The 20,160-nt window shown below is 37.7% G+C and overlaps 1 protein-coding gene and 1 non-coding gene across 6 annotated transcripts in view; both read right to left on the bottom strand.

Annotated features, from left to right (window-relative positions):
* DGKB (diacylglycerol kinase beta) overlaps nucleotides 1–20,160 on the bottom strand; it is a 589,512-nt gene that overhangs the window by 427,683 nt on the left and 141,669 nt on the right. For 3 of the 5 annotated variants that reach the window (XM_036246646.1, XM_036246647.1, XM_036246649.1), the window contains one exon: nucleotides 16,812–16,910. In XM_036246646.1, the coding sequence (XP_036102539.1) occupies nucleotides 16,812–16,910 (99 nt within the window). Of the gene's footprint in view, nucleotides 1–16,220; nucleotides 16,224–16,811; nucleotides 16,911–20,160 lie in introns of all 5 variants that reach the window. The other 2 variants (XM_036246648.1, XM_036246650.1) reach the window with 1 other exon arrangement.
* LOC118620563 lies at nucleotides 12,132–12,293 on the bottom strand. The gene has a single exon (XR_004957474.1). It is a non-coding gene; the product is annotated as a U1 spliceosomal RNA (small nuclear RNA).

Genomic DNA, 20,160 nt, shown 5'->3' with positions numbered 1-20,160 from the left:
TTATCTGAAATATTAGGCATTTCACAGTACCATCTATTGGATACTTTATATAACTGCAACAATGTAACCATCAATTGTTTTTCAAAATTTAGTAATAACTATAAAATACTCCAAGTGCCACTCCAGAAACGAAACACAATGCTAATTTGACATCCACTAATGCTACCTCTTCATCACATACTTTAAACTGAATTCTATTAGCTTATGGCAATACAATTCAATTATCATGGGGTAGCAATGATTTAAAAAACAAGCCCCTGTCACTTATTCATTGTAATTTTTATTTGATATTTGTTCCTGTCAGATATATTGCTTCTTGACACAGGGAAAAGTGATAACTGATGGGATTAAGAAGAGCTGACTGAAGGTATTCATTAATTCCGTAAACATTTGCTGAACATCTCCTCCATGTCCAATTGAATTAGGTACTAGAGATAAAGAGATTAAGTCCTTTCAGTGTGAGCGTCAGGAATGATGATGGGGCTACTCAGTGAGCACAGGGAACAGTTTCACAAGAAACCATTTAAGTTCAGTTCCTTACATGTGAACTTGGAGGCTTCTGTGGGGCATCTAAGGGGAAATTTACAACATGAAGCTGAATACTGGGATTTAGATGGGCAAGGAAGATCCCACTTACACAGACATATTCAAACGTGGTAGTTGTAGTCACAGAATTGGATGAGGTCCCTTAAAGAGAGCATAAGATGAGAATATAATTTAAAATGGAAGCATGTAGCCTAGCCGGTGTGGTTCGGTGGGTTGATTGTCATCCCATGGACTGAGAGGTCCCGGTTCAATTCCCAGTCAGGGCACATGCCCAGGTTGCCGCTTGATCCCCAGTAGGGGGCGTGCAGGAGGCAGCTGATCAATGTTTCTCTCAAATCGATGTTTCCATCTCTCTCTCTCTAAAACATCAGTAAAAAGAACATTAAAATGGAAGGATACACATTTCAAATAAAAAGAGAACTATGAATTTAATAGTATCAATAAAGTGTGGTTAGAGAGGTAGTAGGAAAACAAGTATAAATATGTTAGATGAGTGTAACATTAATGGGAACAGAGCATTTCAAATACTGTCAAATGCTGGAGGGGATTCAAACAGGATGCTTCTTGGAAAGAGAGTCTAGTGATCCTGTTGGTAGCCCAAGGCTGATCCATGCTTTCTGGCCAGAACACCTCTCTCCAACACCTATCAGCGCTGACTGCTGAGACCTCCCAGCTGTCCCATTTCTGAAGTATGACCCTTTGCTCGCAGGACCAGGGTCTCCTGAGAGCACCTCCTATCTGGAGAAGACCACAGCTAATGAATGATTGATATGGTTCAGAAAAAGCCACCACATTGCCTTAAGTTAAGACATGGATTAGGGGCCCAGCCAGTGTGGCTCAGTGGTTGAGCATCAACCCATGCACCAAGTCGTCGCCGGTTCGATTCCCGGTCAGGGCTCATGCCAGGTTGCAGCCCATTCCCCAGTGGGGGGCATACAGGACATGGCCAATGTTCTCTCTCATCGATGTTTCTATTTCTCACTCCCTCTCCCTTCCTATCTCTAAAAATCAATTTAAAAAGAATAGGAAAAAAAAAAAAAAGATACGAGTTAGGACAAGCCATCCCATTTGCACTACATTAAGAACAATGCTGTGGTATGATTTTTATCCCAGAGTATCCACGATTCGAGGCAAAACTTAAATTACCCCAATGACATTTCATTGCTCAAAATATGTCCCTTCCTCTCTTGCTTCCTTCCTTCCTTGAAGATTTTTTTGTTTGTTTTATAAATCACTAGTTCATGCCCTGCTCCTTGGGAATCCAACCAAAAAGAGTACCACTGGATTTAGGAAAGATGGCAAGAGGAGTTTTAGGCCATTGTCCAGGCAGACAATTGGCTTATGTGGGCTGAGGAGGGAGGAAGGGAATTCGACACAGTGAGTGCGTCTCACACCTGCTTATATTCACGGCTACACTGAGAGGCAGACAGAGCTCACATCCATACACAGCTACAGACAACGACACGGCACAGGAGCAAGGACAGCTCTTTCCCTGGTACGGGTTTGAGGGCACACACACAACTAAGGGCAAGAAATGGGATATTCAAGTGCTGGGCTCAAATCACAGTGCTGTCAAGGGCCACCAGACATAAGCATGTTACCCTCCACCGCGTGTGGCTGTTTCCACTGTCGATCGGCATTTCACTAGCATATCATTACAGCCTGTGACAAATGCCAGGAAAGGAAAAAAATGAGTCTTAAGAAAGTTGGAAAATGCTAGAAGGAAAGAAACTGGAGGAATACAGGCATTCGATGACTGGAGGAGGGGGAGAAATGGTACCGAATGAAACAATTCGAACGCCTTTGTGAGCGGGATGAAATCGCAGTCATGTCGTCAGGACAGAACACTAGATGGGATGCTGCATTCCTCCAGGACTTGGGTTTCCTGGGACAAATGAAGCGGAACTGCTCAAAGCTCCTGTGAGTGTTGGCAACAGAATTTGAAATGATGGACTTTATCATCAAATTGGATAGCAAGCGGTAGGCTTGGAGGTCTCCACAGAACTAGCCTATCCTATTTCCCATGAAGGGGGACCAAGGCACAATGACAATGCGAGTCAAAATCATTGCACATATACATGGAATTGAAGTACATTTTCTTGCGCTGAGCTTAATTGGGCTTCACAGTTGCTGTGTTTTTGCAAATGGAAGATGAGACCCTGCACCAGCAAAGACATTATGCCTGACTTTATTGTGATACTTGTTTTATTACAATGATACAGGACTGAAACCACAATAACTCCTAAGTATGCCTGGAACTCACTGTTCTGCGGTGGTCTAGAACCAAACCCACAATATCTCTGAGGTATGACTGTATGGACCAAACGTTACATGTGAATCTATGTTTGCTTTGGTTTCAAGTGAAGATTGGGAATAGACAAGTTATATCTAATAATAAAACAGAGGAAAGCATGTATATAAATTCTTTATGATCACCACCACCACTGCATCTGGGATCATTAAAACCACAGGTTACCTTTGCAAGGTGAAATTTATCCTTAAATATCTAGTGGTGAAGAGATTCTGATTTTTATTGCACTCAAAGTTTAAACGTTAGAAGATGGAAATGATATAGAGCATGTATTGCCACGGTAATGCAATCAGACCTGGATACTTGACATTCCCTAACCCTAACCTTCCTGCAGAGGGCATAAGCAGAAATACCAGCACAGAGGTTCATGTATTTGGGAGTTTCTATGCCACAGCGTGTAGTGATCTAGTCTAACCAATGTTTAGTGAGCATTGCCACATTTGCCTATCTTTGACAACACCGCATATTATCATTTAAAACGTATTTTCCAAAAGACAGAGACAAAGTGTTTCTCATGGTTTTAATGGGTATTTCTTGATTATTTATCAGGTTTAAGTTTTCAAATTATTTTTTAATTCTTTGCACTAATTTTACAAAATGGCTTTTTTGTTGTCATATCTATGTTACCTTGATTTGCAAGTTTTGATCTTTACCACTTTTTCAAGAATTTTTGATTATTCAAGTCTGTCAATATTTTCTTTTACCTTTCTCTTTTTAGGAAATGGTAAAAGGGCCTTCAACAAGGCAAACATTAAATCTTTAATCCATGTATGATTTGTTTTAGAATAGGTATAACGTAGAATTTATCTTAATTTAGTTTTCCATATGATTATACAATAATGTCATCACCACTGATCTCTATCATTCCCTGCCAGATTTAATATTCAACCTTTATCAAATACATTATTACATATAGTTCAGTATGCTTTACATTTTCTATCAGTTCTTTATATCTTCTAGAGACACTATTACATTATTTTGATCACTGTAACCTGAATAAACATATGCTTAAAACTTGTTAAAACAGGTGTTTTCTTATTAATCTTCTATCTCAGAATTTATAATGTGTTTGTGAAACATTTGTCCTTCCCGGCAAACTTGGGAATCACTTTGTCAAGCAAAACATGTCACAAGGAACTTAAATTAAGTAAATGAGTGACTCTGAAGAAATGCAGGTTCTTTTTAGTTAAACTTGATTTTCTTTAGTATAATTAGACCTTTAGTTTTAATTATTTTTGGGAGGATACCATGATCTCTTTCAACTTTCTTGTGATTCTTCTTTGCGTTGCAGATTTTTCTTAATCCTAAAAATTACTGATTCAGTTGTCCTCGATGCTGATTTTTTCTTGACGCAAATACTGAGATATTTTAGTGTCTGACAGGCATCATTTATTTTCTACATATTTCCTGAACCTTCTAGTTTTACCTTGTAAGTCAGCATGTTGGCTACTAGTCTTTTCCTCTGCAATAAATCTCCATCACGACATCCACCTAACTTTTCACTACTATGCCTTTTGTTTTCTTCTTGCAAAATCGTTACTAGTTTCTTTTGGCCACAGGCAGACTTATTTATATTCATATGCACTTTGGCCAGAAGCCTTCTGTTGTTACCAAATGGTGGAACTAAAGGAAACAAACACTACTGGACCGATTGCAGCATTATTTCTGAGGTGTAGTCCTGTACCAACACGGTGTCCCGGGGAAGAAGTTACTCTCAGATTTCAGTAACAGCTGTTACAATAAAAGTGTTTTCTTCTCTAGGTGAATGGCTTCTTTTTATGCTGTAAATACTCTCAAGCCTGTATTTCCCCTTTTTACCTAAGGCGACTAAGAAACTCAGGGACAAATTTGCAAACTACCTCTCTCAACTTCTGACATGAATGTCTAAGTCTAACTTAATTTTGGCAAAAATTATGTTTTATATTACTGATTATGGCATCTTTGCATAAGGGACCTTGAATACTATTGGTCATACATTGTAGAATAACTTTATTCATTAAAACATAAACCCATATCCTTACTTTTCAATCAGACCTATATGTTATATTCTTTGTTTTGTTTGAATCTATTTCACAGATTGTACATTTTGAATATTTTAGTCATTTAGCTAATGTTTATTTTCTGGCTACACATTTTAGATTTTCATAAGATTTTATACTAATTGAACTTTCTATTATGTCTTTTTATTTCTGATATTCTATAAATCAGGATAAAGCCAAAGAGGAACAAGTTTGTTTCCATAAAAAAAATATATATATTATAACTTACTCTAGATACAGCTATATTTTAGGTATACAATAATCATAAAAATATATAAAAATATTTAACAACCCTATTGTAAAATTAACTAATAATACTATTTAGAGGCAAAAAACTAGAATTCTACTATATTCATTTAGGTAGAAACAAATACATTTAGCCATAATATATGAACTTTTTCTCTGGATTAGACTCTGTTTGTAAGTATACACATTCTACATAATAGAGCCAAGGCTGATATAAGGATGGGTTCTTCAGAAACCAATAAAACTAATCTATAACATTGCAACATAAATGGTTCATCTCACAAGGGTATGACAGATTATCACTAAGGGTTCATTGGTCCTTTCCCCATTTCTTACACTATGCCTCTTTATAGTATATGTACATGAGCCCGGCCAGTGTGGTTCAATGGTTGAGCATCGACCCATGCACCAAGAGGTTGCCAGTTCAATTCCCAGTCAGGGCACATGCCCAGGTTGTGGGCCTGATCCCCACTGGGGGACGTGCAGGAGGTGGCCAATCCATGTTCTCTCTCATTGATGTTTCTATCTCTCTCCCTCTCCCTTTCTAGCTCTCTAAAATCAATAAAGGAAATAAATAAATACATAAAATGTATATGAAGATTGTGTCCAACCAAAATAGTTGTACACATGCTTTATAAACATCAAAGCTCTCTAGTGCTAAATGTGTTCCTTGTTAGAATTTGAATTAGAGAACCACTAGCAAAAAAAAAGGGAACATACAAAATCCAATTCTACACATTTTAGAAAATAAAAAAATCAAAAGCACCTATCCTTTATGAACAATACCATGAAACTGAGTCTGAGTTAGATTTTAAAAATATAAAAAAAAAATGAGATTCCTTTTTACCTATCATTACTATCATGACAATTATGAATTGATCTATAATGAATATTAATTAAATGAATATTAAGAAATGACATTGATGAAACATTTATTGAGCACTGCCAATGTGCTTTGTCCCACTCTTTAGACAAAAAAGAAAATTGCAAAGGCATAAACCCATGGTACATTACATAGAGAATTTCAAGAAAATTGATGACTTCAGTAACTGTGGTTAAAGGTTAAAGAGGTAAATGGAAAAGAAGGGGGAAGCAGCTGAAATGATGTTAATAAAAACTAAAGTTCAGTGCAGCCAAGTCTCATCCTCATCCACCTGTTCACACCTTTCCACCAGACTCTACACTTCTACGCTCCGTAACTAGTATAGGAAAAAGGTTACAGAGAACCCAAAATCCAAACTTCAGACTCACAGAGAATTCAAATATCATCTTCCCTCTTATAATTGGATGATGTTCATTTCCAAGTAGTCATTTGTTGCTGTTCAGAGATAAGAGACAGAACGGAAAGAGCCCGTAATACCTGGACTGTGAGGAAGAAACACACACCCAACTTCCAGTCCCCCACAGACCTTCTGACATCGCTGAGTTATAACGACTTGCTTACACACATGCTCCAAGGAGAGATTTAACATACTCGATGCTATTTAAGACTCTATCACCCTATCTACAATGCACACTTTTGCAGAATTCTTATCATTGTGGAAGTGTAAGCAAGATTGGAAAGAGGAGAGTTTAATATAGACATACGGTTCTCTGAGGGTGTGATACGCAGAGCCATGGAGACTGTAGCTTCAACACCACCGCAGCCTGGCCATGTTCACAGTCACAGTGAAGGAAAAGAGAGGGAGACCTGGAACATTTGAATGGAATCTAAAGAATATATTTAAAATTTATAATTTCCCAATAGTTTGGTTTCCTTGGTCTGAGCTCATAAGCTTTTTCAATTATCTTGTTGACATTCTTAAAGGTTAGTTTTAGTAATATAGGACATTAGAACAGGAGAAAGTATTCTAGGAAGCACACATAAAAATCAGTCCAAAGGACATGATGAAAAACAGATTCTTTGTTTTGTATCATATCACTTCCTGTCAATAAATATTACTTTTATTGTGTATTCTGATATTATGTATGTATAAAAGTAAGATAAATTACCTAAAGTTAATTTTTAAACGTTTAAATAATTAATAATTTATTCTAAAACTAATTGTTTTGTTTTAGAAAACAATCCAATCACTACATTCCTGATTTTAAAATGTGTTTACAGTATTGAAAGAACTATCCAGTGATATCTGATTCATCTGTAGAACATGATAGTATAGTACAGGAAGAATTACTTTCAATGTTGGTTAGAGACTAACCACTCTTCAGAAAGTAGCCACTCTTCATAACGATGTTATTTATAATAACAAAATAAGGAATTGAGACATGCTACATATAAATAGTGTTTCAATTATGATATTTGATGAGATACCAAACAGCCAATAACAGTGATGTCCCACGGTACATGGAAATAAACATGTAACATTATTAGTTTAAGTTAAATAGGATGTCACAAGATATATTAAATTTAATTACAAGAACATCCCCATAAAAATCAAGAGGAAGCCCTGAGTGGTTTAGCTTAGTGGTTAGAACGTCATGAGCCCTCAGATCAAAGGGTTGCAGGTTCAATCCCCCACCCGTCGGGTCATGTGGGAGGGAACCAGTAGATGTGTCTCTGTCACGTGGATCACGTGGATGTTTCTCTCTCTCTCTCTTTCTCTCTCTGTTTCTCTCCCTCCCTCTTTCCCTCCCTCCCTACCACTCTGTCTAAAAATCAATGGAAAAATATCGTTAGGTGAGGATTACCAAACAAACCAAAAAAAAAAAAAAGCAAGAGAACATTTTAATAGTGGTTCTATTTACATACTAATAATCATTCTTCTTATATAACTGATTATAGATTTTTCTTTTTTTCTCATTTTATATTGTATTTATAACTTTTAATAAACACAGTTTTTTTACAAGTGACATGTATACGGATATATTTTGTTCAAATTCCTATTTAACTCTTTTGCACTTTCGAATTGGATCGTTGGTTGCTTATTATTGATTTATATAAATTCTTTTTATATTCTCATAACCATTCTGTAACCACTTTAAGGAAATTACTTGCCCACCGATCCACAGCTTATGTTAAAAACTTAAGTTTTTATGACTCTATTTTTTCTGTTTTTCACTCTCCCATGCTTATTTCTCCTTTATTTCTCCGCAAGGGATCTTCATACCTCACCCCACTTCAAAACTCTTCACTGGGCTTTATGGAATCTGCTTAAAATAAACAAACGATTTTCTTTTCTAAGTCTGTCACTTTCTCTATAACACTTCTGAAAAGAGGTTGCTAATTCTCTCAACCATTACTGGTTCTATAGTTTTTATGAGAATCTATTGACTTTCCATCCAAGTCAACATTTCCACAGCCCCAAAGCAGAACCTCTTCTCATTTGAGGCTCACGGAATCTGAGTTCTCCTCTCCACCCTTATCCATTACTGTCACATAGCAAGCATTTCGTCAAGGCCTTGAAATTATCCTCAGGTTTTAAGGAGAATGTACAATACACTATACCGAGTTGCCTGACTTCTAACATCTAGTGAAACTTATCTACACGCCAGATGAGCTACTGCTAACCATCGCAGCCTATGGCATTTGACCATCCTCTGAAACTAATCTGTTCTAAATGAAACTCTCACATTCTCCTCTCTATGAAAACCTTCTCTCCCCATTCCCCCACATGCTTAATATTTTTGGATTATGCACATCACAATCATGTAACTACATTCTCATATATCCTCTGAGTTCCCTACTTTAAATTTATTTTATATCGCATTGCTTGCAGAATCATCTTTCTAAAATATAACTTGAGTGTGTAGTCTCTTATATCTACTGGATGAGCCTAATTCCTTTGCGAGGGACCAGACTCTCCACCATCTCAGACCTCGCCCATCTCTCCAAGCCTCACCTTTGTGCATAACGCTTAGTAATCATTTTGGAGTTTTGGTATCATGATCCTAACCTGCTCTTTTGCTGCTGAGACTATTTATATGAAGCTCACTTCACATTTAACAGCTAAATTCCTACTTCCTTTCCAAGATTTAGGTCAGGCATCATTTCTTCAAGGAAGTTTTCAATTCACTTTGAATTACCCACAGGATGGATTAAAGTGGCCTCTCCTCTAACACCCCTATAAGTGAATATTTATCCCACGATAATGTGTAATTTGCTTGTCTGTCTTGACCAATATTATCTAATTTATGAGAAATAAGAGAACTGTTCTGAGTTTTTAGCTCCATTAACTTTAATAAAAGACAATGAACAGAATAAAGGAGGAGATGCTAGAAAAACAGAAAGAAGCAAGCACTATAGATATTTTATATAAAAATAAGATACATTGATTATCTGTAATGATCTTAAAAGTACTTTGAGACAAAGGATAACATATAAACAGTGAATACTTTTCTGTAACATAATTAAAGCTTAAAGTAATCAACATTATATTATCCATATATTTTCATTTATAAGCTTTAAGAAGATTTATTAATAGAAAAAATAACTACTTAAGCCCTTAAAATATAGCATAGAGGCTATAGTCAATAATATTGTAATAAATGTGTATAATGCCAAGTGAATACTAAACTTATTATGGTGATCATTACATAAATTATATAAATGTCTAACCACTATGCTACCCATGAATCTAACATAATATTGAATGTCACCTGTAATTGAAATATATAAAAGAAAAAAATTAAAATAATTAACCCCTCATTTAGAGAATAAGAACCTATCTTTTAAATAATATTGCACACTAATCCTTTTATGTATAAAGAAAACTAAATTAAATAAAAGAGCTAAATAAAATGAAAATGATTTTTACGACAATTTGCTTCATATTACTCTTCAAACATAAAGTTTAAAATGCCACTCCTCATGAGACATCTCAAGTCTTCTTCTGTTGATAGTGGCAGAAGAAATTGAATAGAAGTCTCCTTCAAACTGAAGAATCATTATAAAAACAAGTGTACTCCTAGAGATCTAGTTTGGCTGATCATAATACACACACACACACACACACACACACACACACACACTTATCAAGGCCCTGGCTTGCTTAGTGGTTAGAGCATCAGCCTGAATGCAGAAGGGTCATGGATTCGATTCCTGGTCAAGGTCACATACCTGGGTTGCAGGTTCAAGTCCCGGCCCTAGTTGGGGCATATGCAGGAGGCAACCAATTAATGTATCTCTCTCATATCTATGTCTCTCTCTGTCTGTCTGTCTCTCTCTCCCTCCCACCCTCCTTTTCATGCTCTCTAAAATTAGAGAAAAAAAATATCCTCAGGTGAGGATTACAAAAACAACAACAACAACAAAACACTTGGCAAGAATGTAAGACTATATCATCATTTTATAGAAACTGATCAAATTTAAAGCTTTCTCCATGAAAGTAAGAATCAAGGAGACTTTCTCTAGCCTATTTCATTGATTTCTGTGACCTAATAAATTTATGTGCTATCAAAAATAATTTTAAAGTACTAAATTAGAGCATTATAGTGAAAAAAAATTTATGGATAGGATAGTAATAAAGCTATAGATTACCACACAGAAGTAAATAACATTTATACCAACATCATAGGCTAAAGTCTAACCTGGGTATAAATTTAACTCTATGCTTTATACAGATAGAAGATAAAACATGACAGTAACAACACTCATCGGTCCAAAAGAAAATAAACCGTGATAAACGGCTGACAGGGATTTGTTAGTAAAAAGGCATCTCCAACAACATATCCGTCTCTGTTACAAAAGGGTGCTTCATGCAATTTAAAACACAAAAACTTTCAATGCAGGTTAATGACATCACATTGAGTACAAATTTAGTTAACGCAAATCTGTAGGGGACTAAAACAACTGGGACCAAGTCTGCTTTGTGTTAGGGGTCAAATTTAGAACATAGAGAGTGAATGGCACGCTGGTCAGACTGTGCTTCATATGGAACTGTTGCAGGTTTTTGCGTCATCGCTTCGGGATTGGACAGCAGAGACCTCTCAGTGTGATTAGAACACGACTCGGGAATGCCTTTTTTAATGAAGGCCATGAAAGACCTAACCTCTGTTTTGACACTCAGTTGGTAAGGGTTAATGGTCTTTTGCAGAAATTAAGTCATTTATTAAGATCCTACCTGAATACATTGGATTCATGTGCTATTAGTTTGGAGGAGGGATGAGGGAAGACCTTCAAGAAATCTACCTCTGTGAACAGTCTGAATTTGCTTTCATGCGGCAGTAACTAGACTGTGGTTGCAATCATTTTTGCTAAAAATTTTTTTCAAAGACAGCATTATAAGTACCTACACACATTTAACAAAAAGTCATGAAACTATCTTGGTAAAGCCCCTGCACTACATAAATTTTCAGCAATGTAATTTTATGATGGTAGCCTCAAAATATGCTAGATGCCAGTAGCAAACCCACAAAACAGTGATTATATCTGATGTATGGAACCAGTGATGGTGATTTTGATGTTAATCTCAGAGTAGTCGGTCTTCGTCCATTTTCATGGCGACAGACACCATCAAGAGCAGTCGTCTGCGGAAGCCATGTGCAGCGCAGGCTATGAAAGCATGCATGTCACCAGTGCAGACCAGATGCCAGCCTGAGTCATCTCCACGACAGGAGAGTGCGTGTCTATCAAATTATTAACTCAGAGTTAATAACAAGTGTTAGGGAGAGTGTGAAAGGCTGAGAAGGGTATTGCAGAAACGTTGAAACTACATAACTATCACCTGAGAAGATGTTCTAAAATATCATCAGAGACTGCTTGACCCATACTATATCATTACGATGCCCCAACTGGGAATTAGGAGTATATACTGAACTTAGATCACTCATTCAGTAACCAACTCCCGACCACAAAATCATAGCAAAGGAAAAGCAACCAGGCAAACAAAGAAGAGAACACCTCAGTAAAACTAGATTGCCTGTCTTTAGTTTATGTTTTTTAGAATGTGATGCATATGATATTTATTGCCATTTTGCAATAACTGAGTCTCAACCCCACCTGTTTGTCTTAAAGACCATAAGCATGAGAAACTGGGACTTATAATTTTTTTCAGGCGTGAGCAGGAATGCAGTCCCCCCACCACAAATTATGCAGTCGAGTCTCCCCCATTTGGGCAAGTCGCAGGGGTCAGCTCACCTGGGGTGCCATGGATAAGCCTCGCCCAGGGAAAACCACCTTCATAATCATGGTATCTCCCCTGCCAGGTAAATATTGGGACTTACAATTTTTCAAGAAGGAAACTGTTATTTACAAAATAAAAACAAAACAAGTTATGTTATTTGTGAGTTCTAACAATTTTCTTTAAACAAAATATTAAAAATTTACAGCAGTGATGTGGTATGAATCATTCCTGGGATATTTTTTTTTCTACTCAAAATGTTTACTGTAAGTTCAGAATAATGTATTATGCAGTAGAATGCCATACGTATAGGCAAAAGATTTTAAATAGAAAACTTACCTATTAATGAGAGTTTACAAATTGAAAAGTCTCAGAGCCTATAGTCAAGAGCAGATTAAGCAATTTTGTTTACAGGGCAATTTTATTAATTTGGTTATTAGTATTTACACTATTAATGGGTTTAGCAGTCAGGTACTTATTCCATGATAAGAAAGAAACCTTTACTTTCTATTTATCCAGGTGGGAGAAATTTTAAAGCAAAGTATAGGCTGATTTATTAAGCCACACAACATTCCAAAGGCTTTAGAGAGCTGATATACTTAGAGAATTACAAGCAGTTCAAACTATTCTTGATGTCTAGTGTGTAAGGTGATATGTGAGGATCCGTTGGGCTGATCTACTTAGAGTCTTGTTTGCCATAATGGAGAGTTTGGGATTCAAATATGGAATCACTGAAAATATTTTAAATATTTTAATATAGTTAAGCAGAAAAATATTTTGTTGCATTTTTGAAAGTAGGTCCAGGAAGCAGAATGGAGGATCCATGGAAGGGAGGCAACTTAGTGAGCATGCGACTGGACCAGTCCTGGGGAACAATAAGTGAGGGTGACCTATAAGGAGCTACAGTTGGGCTGGAGCAAAGAAAAGGGTTAAGAACATTAAAATGGGCTGCCTAGTCCGGCCGGTGTGGCTCAGTGGTTGAGCACTGACACATGCACCAAAGGGTCACCAGTTCGATTCCAGGTCAGGATACATGGCCAGGTTGTGGGCCCAATCCCTAGTGGGGGGCACGCAGGAGGCAGCCAGTTGATGTTCTCTCTCATCGATGTTTCTATCTGTCTCTCCCTCTCTTTTTCTCTCTCTCTATAAAATCAATAAAGGGAAAAAAAAGAAGGTGGGTTGCCTAATGATGAATTTGATATTCAAGATGAGGCAGCACTGGTCATGACCCTTGGGTTTCTGTCTTGGGAAAGTTGGGGGATTAAGGTTCTAGTCACAGAGATAAGACAAATAGGGGAAGCTCTCCTTTGGAATTTAGAGAAAGAGAGAGAATGATGAGCTCAGTGCACCAATTCCGCAGGGCTACTTCTTGAGCTCCAATCATGAACTGCTATTTCAGAGCCATGTGACATGGGAAACGTACCTAACCTCTGTGTCTCAGGTGCCCCATGACAATAGTTGTAAGAGTAACCTGATGATGTCACTGTGAGAATTAAATGAATCCACACACGACATTACCAATAACTGTAACCCCTTCATAATGTCAACTCCATCTCCCAGTTTAAATTCCTGGGTCAGTCCTTATGATCACTCTCATGCATACACTCAGCTCCCTGAGTACACTCTCCTTTTATCATAGCTGATGAACCACAGTCTCTTTAAGGTAGTGCTGGGTTTCGTCTACTCCTGGAGCTGGAATGGAATTGGAGAACAATAACTGAATATGATGAGAAATACAGTCATCCAAGCTTATGGGTCTGGTCCAACATTTACAATTATTAACAAGTGACTGTCCCATGACCCTCCATCAATCCATGATATGTTCTTGAACCATTAAGCCTCCATTTTCTAGGTGAATGCCGTGTACCGTCTTCCCAATTCTGAACATTTCATGTCTTATACCATCCTTGCTCTCAGCAATGACCCAGTTCCTATCACTGAAAAAAACTGAAATGTCATATGTTATTTTTCCACTGTCGCCCCCCCTCAACACAGAGGTAGGTTATTCTTTTTAATGTAAGTCCAATCTTCTAATGGCTTGCAACTTCATTCTGAGTAATTACTAATAATCTTCCCATAATCGAAACACTGTGCTACAGAACATGAAAATCGTATGACATCGTTGACTCCTCTACTATTCTTTCCCTGCTCGCCCAGGCCCTAGCCTCCTTGCTGTCCTTCAGCTACGTCAGGTTTCTCTCACCTCTGTCTTTCCAAGTCCTGGAGGATCCCGTCTGTGACGTCTCTCCCCATACAGCCACCCCGGCGACCCCCCACCTCTCACTCTTCACCCAACTATCCCCTTGCTGAACCCTCCCCTGACCACCGGCTTTATCACAGCCCCAGCATTTCTTCTCTTGTCCTGTTTTCACGTTGCTCTTCACATGTAAAACTCAACCAGTATTTTCATATGATTAGGTGCTAAATCATTTACTTGGTGCATCGTTTATTTTCTATTTCATCCCACTGGAATAGAAACTCTATGAAGGAAAATATTTTATTTAACTTTTTTGCTATTTTCCCTATCTATAATCCTTTTTGGCACACCCTAGACACTCAATAAATACATGTTGAATGAATGAATAAATGTTGAGTGTAGTTGCTGGTATAGTGTATGTGCTCAGTAAATAAGTTACTTACTTACGTATTTACTTATATAAGTTAGGATTACAGTAAGTAATAATAATGCATGGGGCACATGAAACAGCATGAGAGCAACAGGCTGCAGTTTTATAGGTTTGAGAGTCAGAAAAGGAGATGAACTAAATATAAATTAACGGGGTGATGAAATCAACTAGATAAACAGGATCCCACTGGGAAAAGTAGAGGGAAGAAGAAGTTAAGGGTAGAAAGCTGTGACATGCAAGGGTAGAGGACAGAGAAGCATCAACAAAGGCCAGGTGAAGTCCTGAAATCCAGGACAGATGCTAAGGAAGCTTCCACAGAAACGGAAGAAAGACCAGGAGGATGTGATACAAATAAAAACCAATGAAAGGCAGAAGTTGAAGGTTGAGATGATCACTAGTGTTGAATACTTCAGAGTAGATAGTACCAAGAAAATGATAAAATAGCAAACAGTGAGATACATATCATGATTAAAACTGCAGTACAATTTAGTGATTGAAAAATAAACCTTCAGAAACAAAACTGTCTTAAAAGCAATAAAAGCCTTTGCAAGATTGATAGAAGAATATTCATATGACACACGTTCTTTACCTTCGATTCTCTCAAAGAAAGAAAGGATAGAATGAAAAAAGAATCCTGCTCATGTTTGACTTTATGTAACCAGAAGTTGACACTAAGTGGGCCAAAGACGTAGTCCCCTGGCTCACAGAATTGAGGAGAACTTACAAAGGCAGCTGGATGACAGGGTGTCATAATAGATTCTTTCTCAGTTAAAAATGTGAGCAAGAGCTCATCTAAACTATAGAATCACTCCACTTTTTAAAAAGCAAAAATATGTACAAATTCTACAAGTCTTCTCTCTTTAAGAAAACATTTTAAAAGCATAAAAATAACACCAACATTCATCTAAAATGAAAAGCATTTATACATGGCTCTCATTAATTTTAATTAATCTTATTTACTACAGGATGTCTAATAAATTTTACATGAAGAAAGGAGAATTCGTTATTGCTAGCCTCAGCAATGTGGAGATATTTTCCTTCGCTCTACCTCTGTAGTTTGAGAAAAGAAAAAATTTAAAATATATTTTAAATAAGGACATTTAAAATCCAACCAGTATTTTATAGATAATTACAAACTGAATCATAAGTGGGTACAAATTGAGTAATTTGATTAATTTCTAAGTTGACCTTTAGAAAAGTATTTGTCTAACATTTCTTAGTTGTATTTTTATTCTAGCAAACTGAAGTTTCAGCTACTTAATGTTCATGTTGTTTTTAAAAACGAAAACTACATTATGGATATAAAATAGTTTGTTCTGTAAAATAACTGTTTCATTTCAGAAACTCTTTGGATTTTGAAACCTATTATGAATCCCGTATTATCTTTGAGTACCTGCTTCTCTTTCTATCAGGGTTTATTCTTTTCAGAGTTCCCTTGCCTTCCTAATGCATTTTTCACTTGTGTATTTAATGAACTAAGTAATTAGTTTTCTAGCATATCCATTTATTGTTCACTAATAAAAAATAAAATACTCCTAATGGCAGTACATAGCTTTCTTCAAGGTACGTGTACTCATTCTAGGTAGCCTCTGACTGAAATGAGATCTCAGTATTGCAGATACACAATGTGCACCACCAGCAAAATTCTGCACAGGAATAAATTCATTATTCTGAGAAGCCAGATCTATAAAACATGTAAAACGTAGACGAGTTCTGCCTATACAATTTCTGGTAAGTTCAGCATGACTCAGTGGCAGAACCTGAGTCAGCGTCAGTTAGGTGTATCTCACTAAACTTCGCGCCGTGAAGGAGAAAGGGCAGACAGCAGGCAAAGGTGTGTGCTCCGAAGGAATGAGAATGTTCTTTCCACACCATTCTGCTTCGATCAATGGACAATCAGCTCTGGAAGCATTCAGTTGTAGAGTCTCCCAATTAGTCACAGAGACCCCAAGATAGAGCAGCATGAGGAAAAAGGAAAACTCACCAGTACCACGGGACAGATTGTTGTGGGCGGTAAAATGTGGTCCTTCAAAGGTCCGCAGTCACACTCGGGTTTTAGATGAGAAGCACATTTATTATGCAGCTAGGGAAGGAGAAATGACACTGTCAAGTTTCTCATGACAACAGCCAACACAGGACAGATTCCATTGCACCTCGGATACAGCAAATACCTTCAAGGTGCATTAACAGAATTACAGGAACAAACAGCTTCATAAAGAGAAGCAAATTATATTTGCCCTTACATATCTACCTTAAATACACCATTCGGCAATTATCATGACCCAGCCTGTATATTTTCAAATTCTCAGAAATGTTTGTCTTCGAATTGTACTGTAGGTTTTACACCAGAAAAGCCTGATTTCTTTGACAAACACACATTATTGGCCATTGCAGTCCTTCCTTAGCATAATCTTGAAACCACTGTGCGCTGTGGAAGATTTTTTTTTTTGACCCTCCTGTTTTCTCAAAGTCATTCCAAAGTGCACAGCTCAGTATGGGGCATAATTGATCCCATCATTAGTTTTAACTTTGTAATTCAATATGTAAATGTAACCAGAGATTCATCTCAGTAGGAGCAGGATATAAATATAAGAAGATGATTATCATTATAAAAATGTATCTTTATATTGTATTTATAAGCTCTACATTAATTTAGTGCATAAGCATACAATGTGTTATTTACTTTTCAACATACATGAACCTAAACAGATGCTTTTATCAATGTTGATCACAAGTTTAAATTGAGGTGTTATAACACAGTACATTAAAAAATGGTTTTTTAAAAAATTGAGGTGGTAGGTTTTAGTGGAATCACACAGATCTGCTAAAATAAACAGTTGTTTAAATGTATCTAGGGATTTCTCCCACTCCATATCAATTCAATACGAAATATCATACTTTAGAAAAAGTACACATGTTAATAAAAATGTCTCTTTCAAAACAAAAAAGGAATTACATCATGTTTCAGTTTTGACTCAAAAGCCCCTCATCTTAAGTCATGGTTAAATTAAACTTCACAATAAACTCACCTCTGTCACAGTTCATTAGCAACTAAGGATCGGAGTATAAAGAGTGCTGATTGACAGTTGGTGACAGAACTCTGCTGAAGGGGCATTTCTATTGTCCTTCATCTCAAACCTCTCCAGGCTAACTCCCTGTCTTGGAGATAAGGCGACTTGTACTGCAGCCATGAACATGAGGCGTCAGCATACGAAGTAAAAGTACCTCTACACATCCATTCAGAATTAGCAGCTCTGCTTGTGAGCATGTAAACTCCTTAAAAAAAAGCGGTTCAATCTAATCAGGAACTGCTGATCTTTGTCATCAGGCAAGAGGTGCTGAAGATAAAGAAACAGTGGGAGCCCTGGCCAGTTTGGTTCAGCGGTTAGAGCATCGGCCTGCGGTCAGGAGAGACCCGGGTTCGGTTCCCGCTAAGGGCACGTACCTCGGTTGCAGTTTGTCCCCGGCCCTGGTTGGTCGTGCGGGTGGCAGCCACTCGATGCGTCCCTTTCACGTCGATATGTCTCTCTCTCTCTCTCTTCCTCTCTCTCCCTCCCACTCTATCTGTGCAAAAAAATGGAAAAATATCCTCGGGTGAGGATAAAAAAAAAAAAAGAAAGAAAGAAACTGTGGGAGCCATAGGGAAAAACAGAGCTAATTAAATGAACACTCTGGTTTGGCAAATGCCTATTTTCTTCAAAATAAAAATTACTGACTGGTTTGAATAGGTTATTAACTTATTGTACTCAATCAATTTTTTTAGAATAAATCACAGCCCTGGAATTGTGGATTTAGATAGAATGGATTACCAAGTGCTGTGGTTGAACTGGGTCCCCCAAAGATAAGTTGAAATCCTCACTCCTGGTCCCTATGAATGGGAACCTCTTTGGAAATATGATCTTTGTAGATGTGTTCAAGTTCAGACGAAGTTATACTGGATTAGTTTGAGCCCTAATTCTTATAGTAAAAGAGAAATCAGGACACAGAGGGACAGACATGGAGGGAAGAAGGCCACGGGACAACAGAGCTGGAGATTCGGTGATGGAGCCATGAGCCAAGGAATAACATGGACTGCCTGCCACCACCGCCACAACTAGGAAGACAGAGGCAAGAATGACTTCTTCTCCACAGCCTCCGGAGCAAGCATGCCCAGCTGACATTCTGATGCTGGATTTCTAAAATCCACAACAATGGAGAGAACACATTTCTGTTGTTCACGCCACCGATTTTGGAGTATTTTGTTATGGTAGTCCTAAATAACATACCAACCAGTGTGGAAACCGTACCAACACCAAGGACCGACTGTGCCTTCAGGCTCTTCCGTACCATAGCATCACAGAGAAAAGGCTTTTGCTTTTTGATCCTGCACGGACTCTTAAAAGCTGAGGATGCCGACTCTAAGAATCCCTTAAAAATAGCAACATCCAAGATAAAGTTCTTGTGTGTACAGGGTGATAAAAGTTCTTGTGTGTACAGGGTGATAAAAGTTCTTGTGTGTACCGATTTGTCATCCTGTCTGCAGTTGCAGAGCCTCACATGTGACTATGAAAGACAGGGGCAGGGCATTCTGAATTCTTGCCAGAGGTGACCACACATGACCAGTCTGAGGGCCTCAACCTCCTCCCTGTCTCCATTCCATGTGTTTCTAACAATTAGCAATTGATATATTAAGAAATGACAAGCCTAGCCCTTGTCAGTTTGGCTCAGCAGTTGGAGCGTAGTAGGCCTGTGGACCAGAGAGTCCCGAGATCACTTCCCACTAGGGGCACGTACCAAAAAAGAAAAAGGAAATCATGAGCCTCTGTATAATTATTGGAAGGTTACTACATGTAAAAACAAATAGTAAAAAAATAAATAAATTTATTAACAGCCTTTTAGCATTTAGACTACCTTCCTAGCCAAAAAGAGATAACAGAGGACTTGGGTAGAGTCATATGTTTAATGAGCCCAACAGAGAGGGAGTGTGTGTGTGTGTGTGTGTGTGTGTGTGTGTGTGTAGGAAATAACTTCCTACTGGGAGCTGAGGGTTCCGAGTGTAGGTCATGACAATTGGTCCCATGAAATACTGATCTCTGCAGAGCTAAATGAAACTAGCACCGGATTCTCCAGTATGATTGTCACGTGGCACATACCTGTGAGTTTTGTCAAGGCAGCTAAGAGGCAGAATCCTGCAGGAATACACAAGCATGTAGCATGTTCTACAAGGTCAGTAACCGTATCATCATCAGAGAATCAGGAACACACACACAAGGAAATTCTCCTACCCAAGAAGTCTATATTGACTTATAATGTAGAAGGATATCTTTCACTTTTATTAAGACTGAAACTCGCAG

This window comes from Molossus molossus, unplaced genomic scaffold (genome assembly GCF_014108415.1).
Source record: "Molossus molossus isolate mMolMol1 unplaced genomic scaffold, mMolMol1.p scaffold_m16_p_7, whole genome shotgun sequence".
Lineage (NCBI taxonomy): Eukaryota > Metazoa > Chordata > Mammalia > Chiroptera > Molossidae > Molossus > Molossus molossus.
Note: the sequence above shows the minus strand (reverse complement) of the source record. Positions and strands in the feature narration are given on the sequence as shown.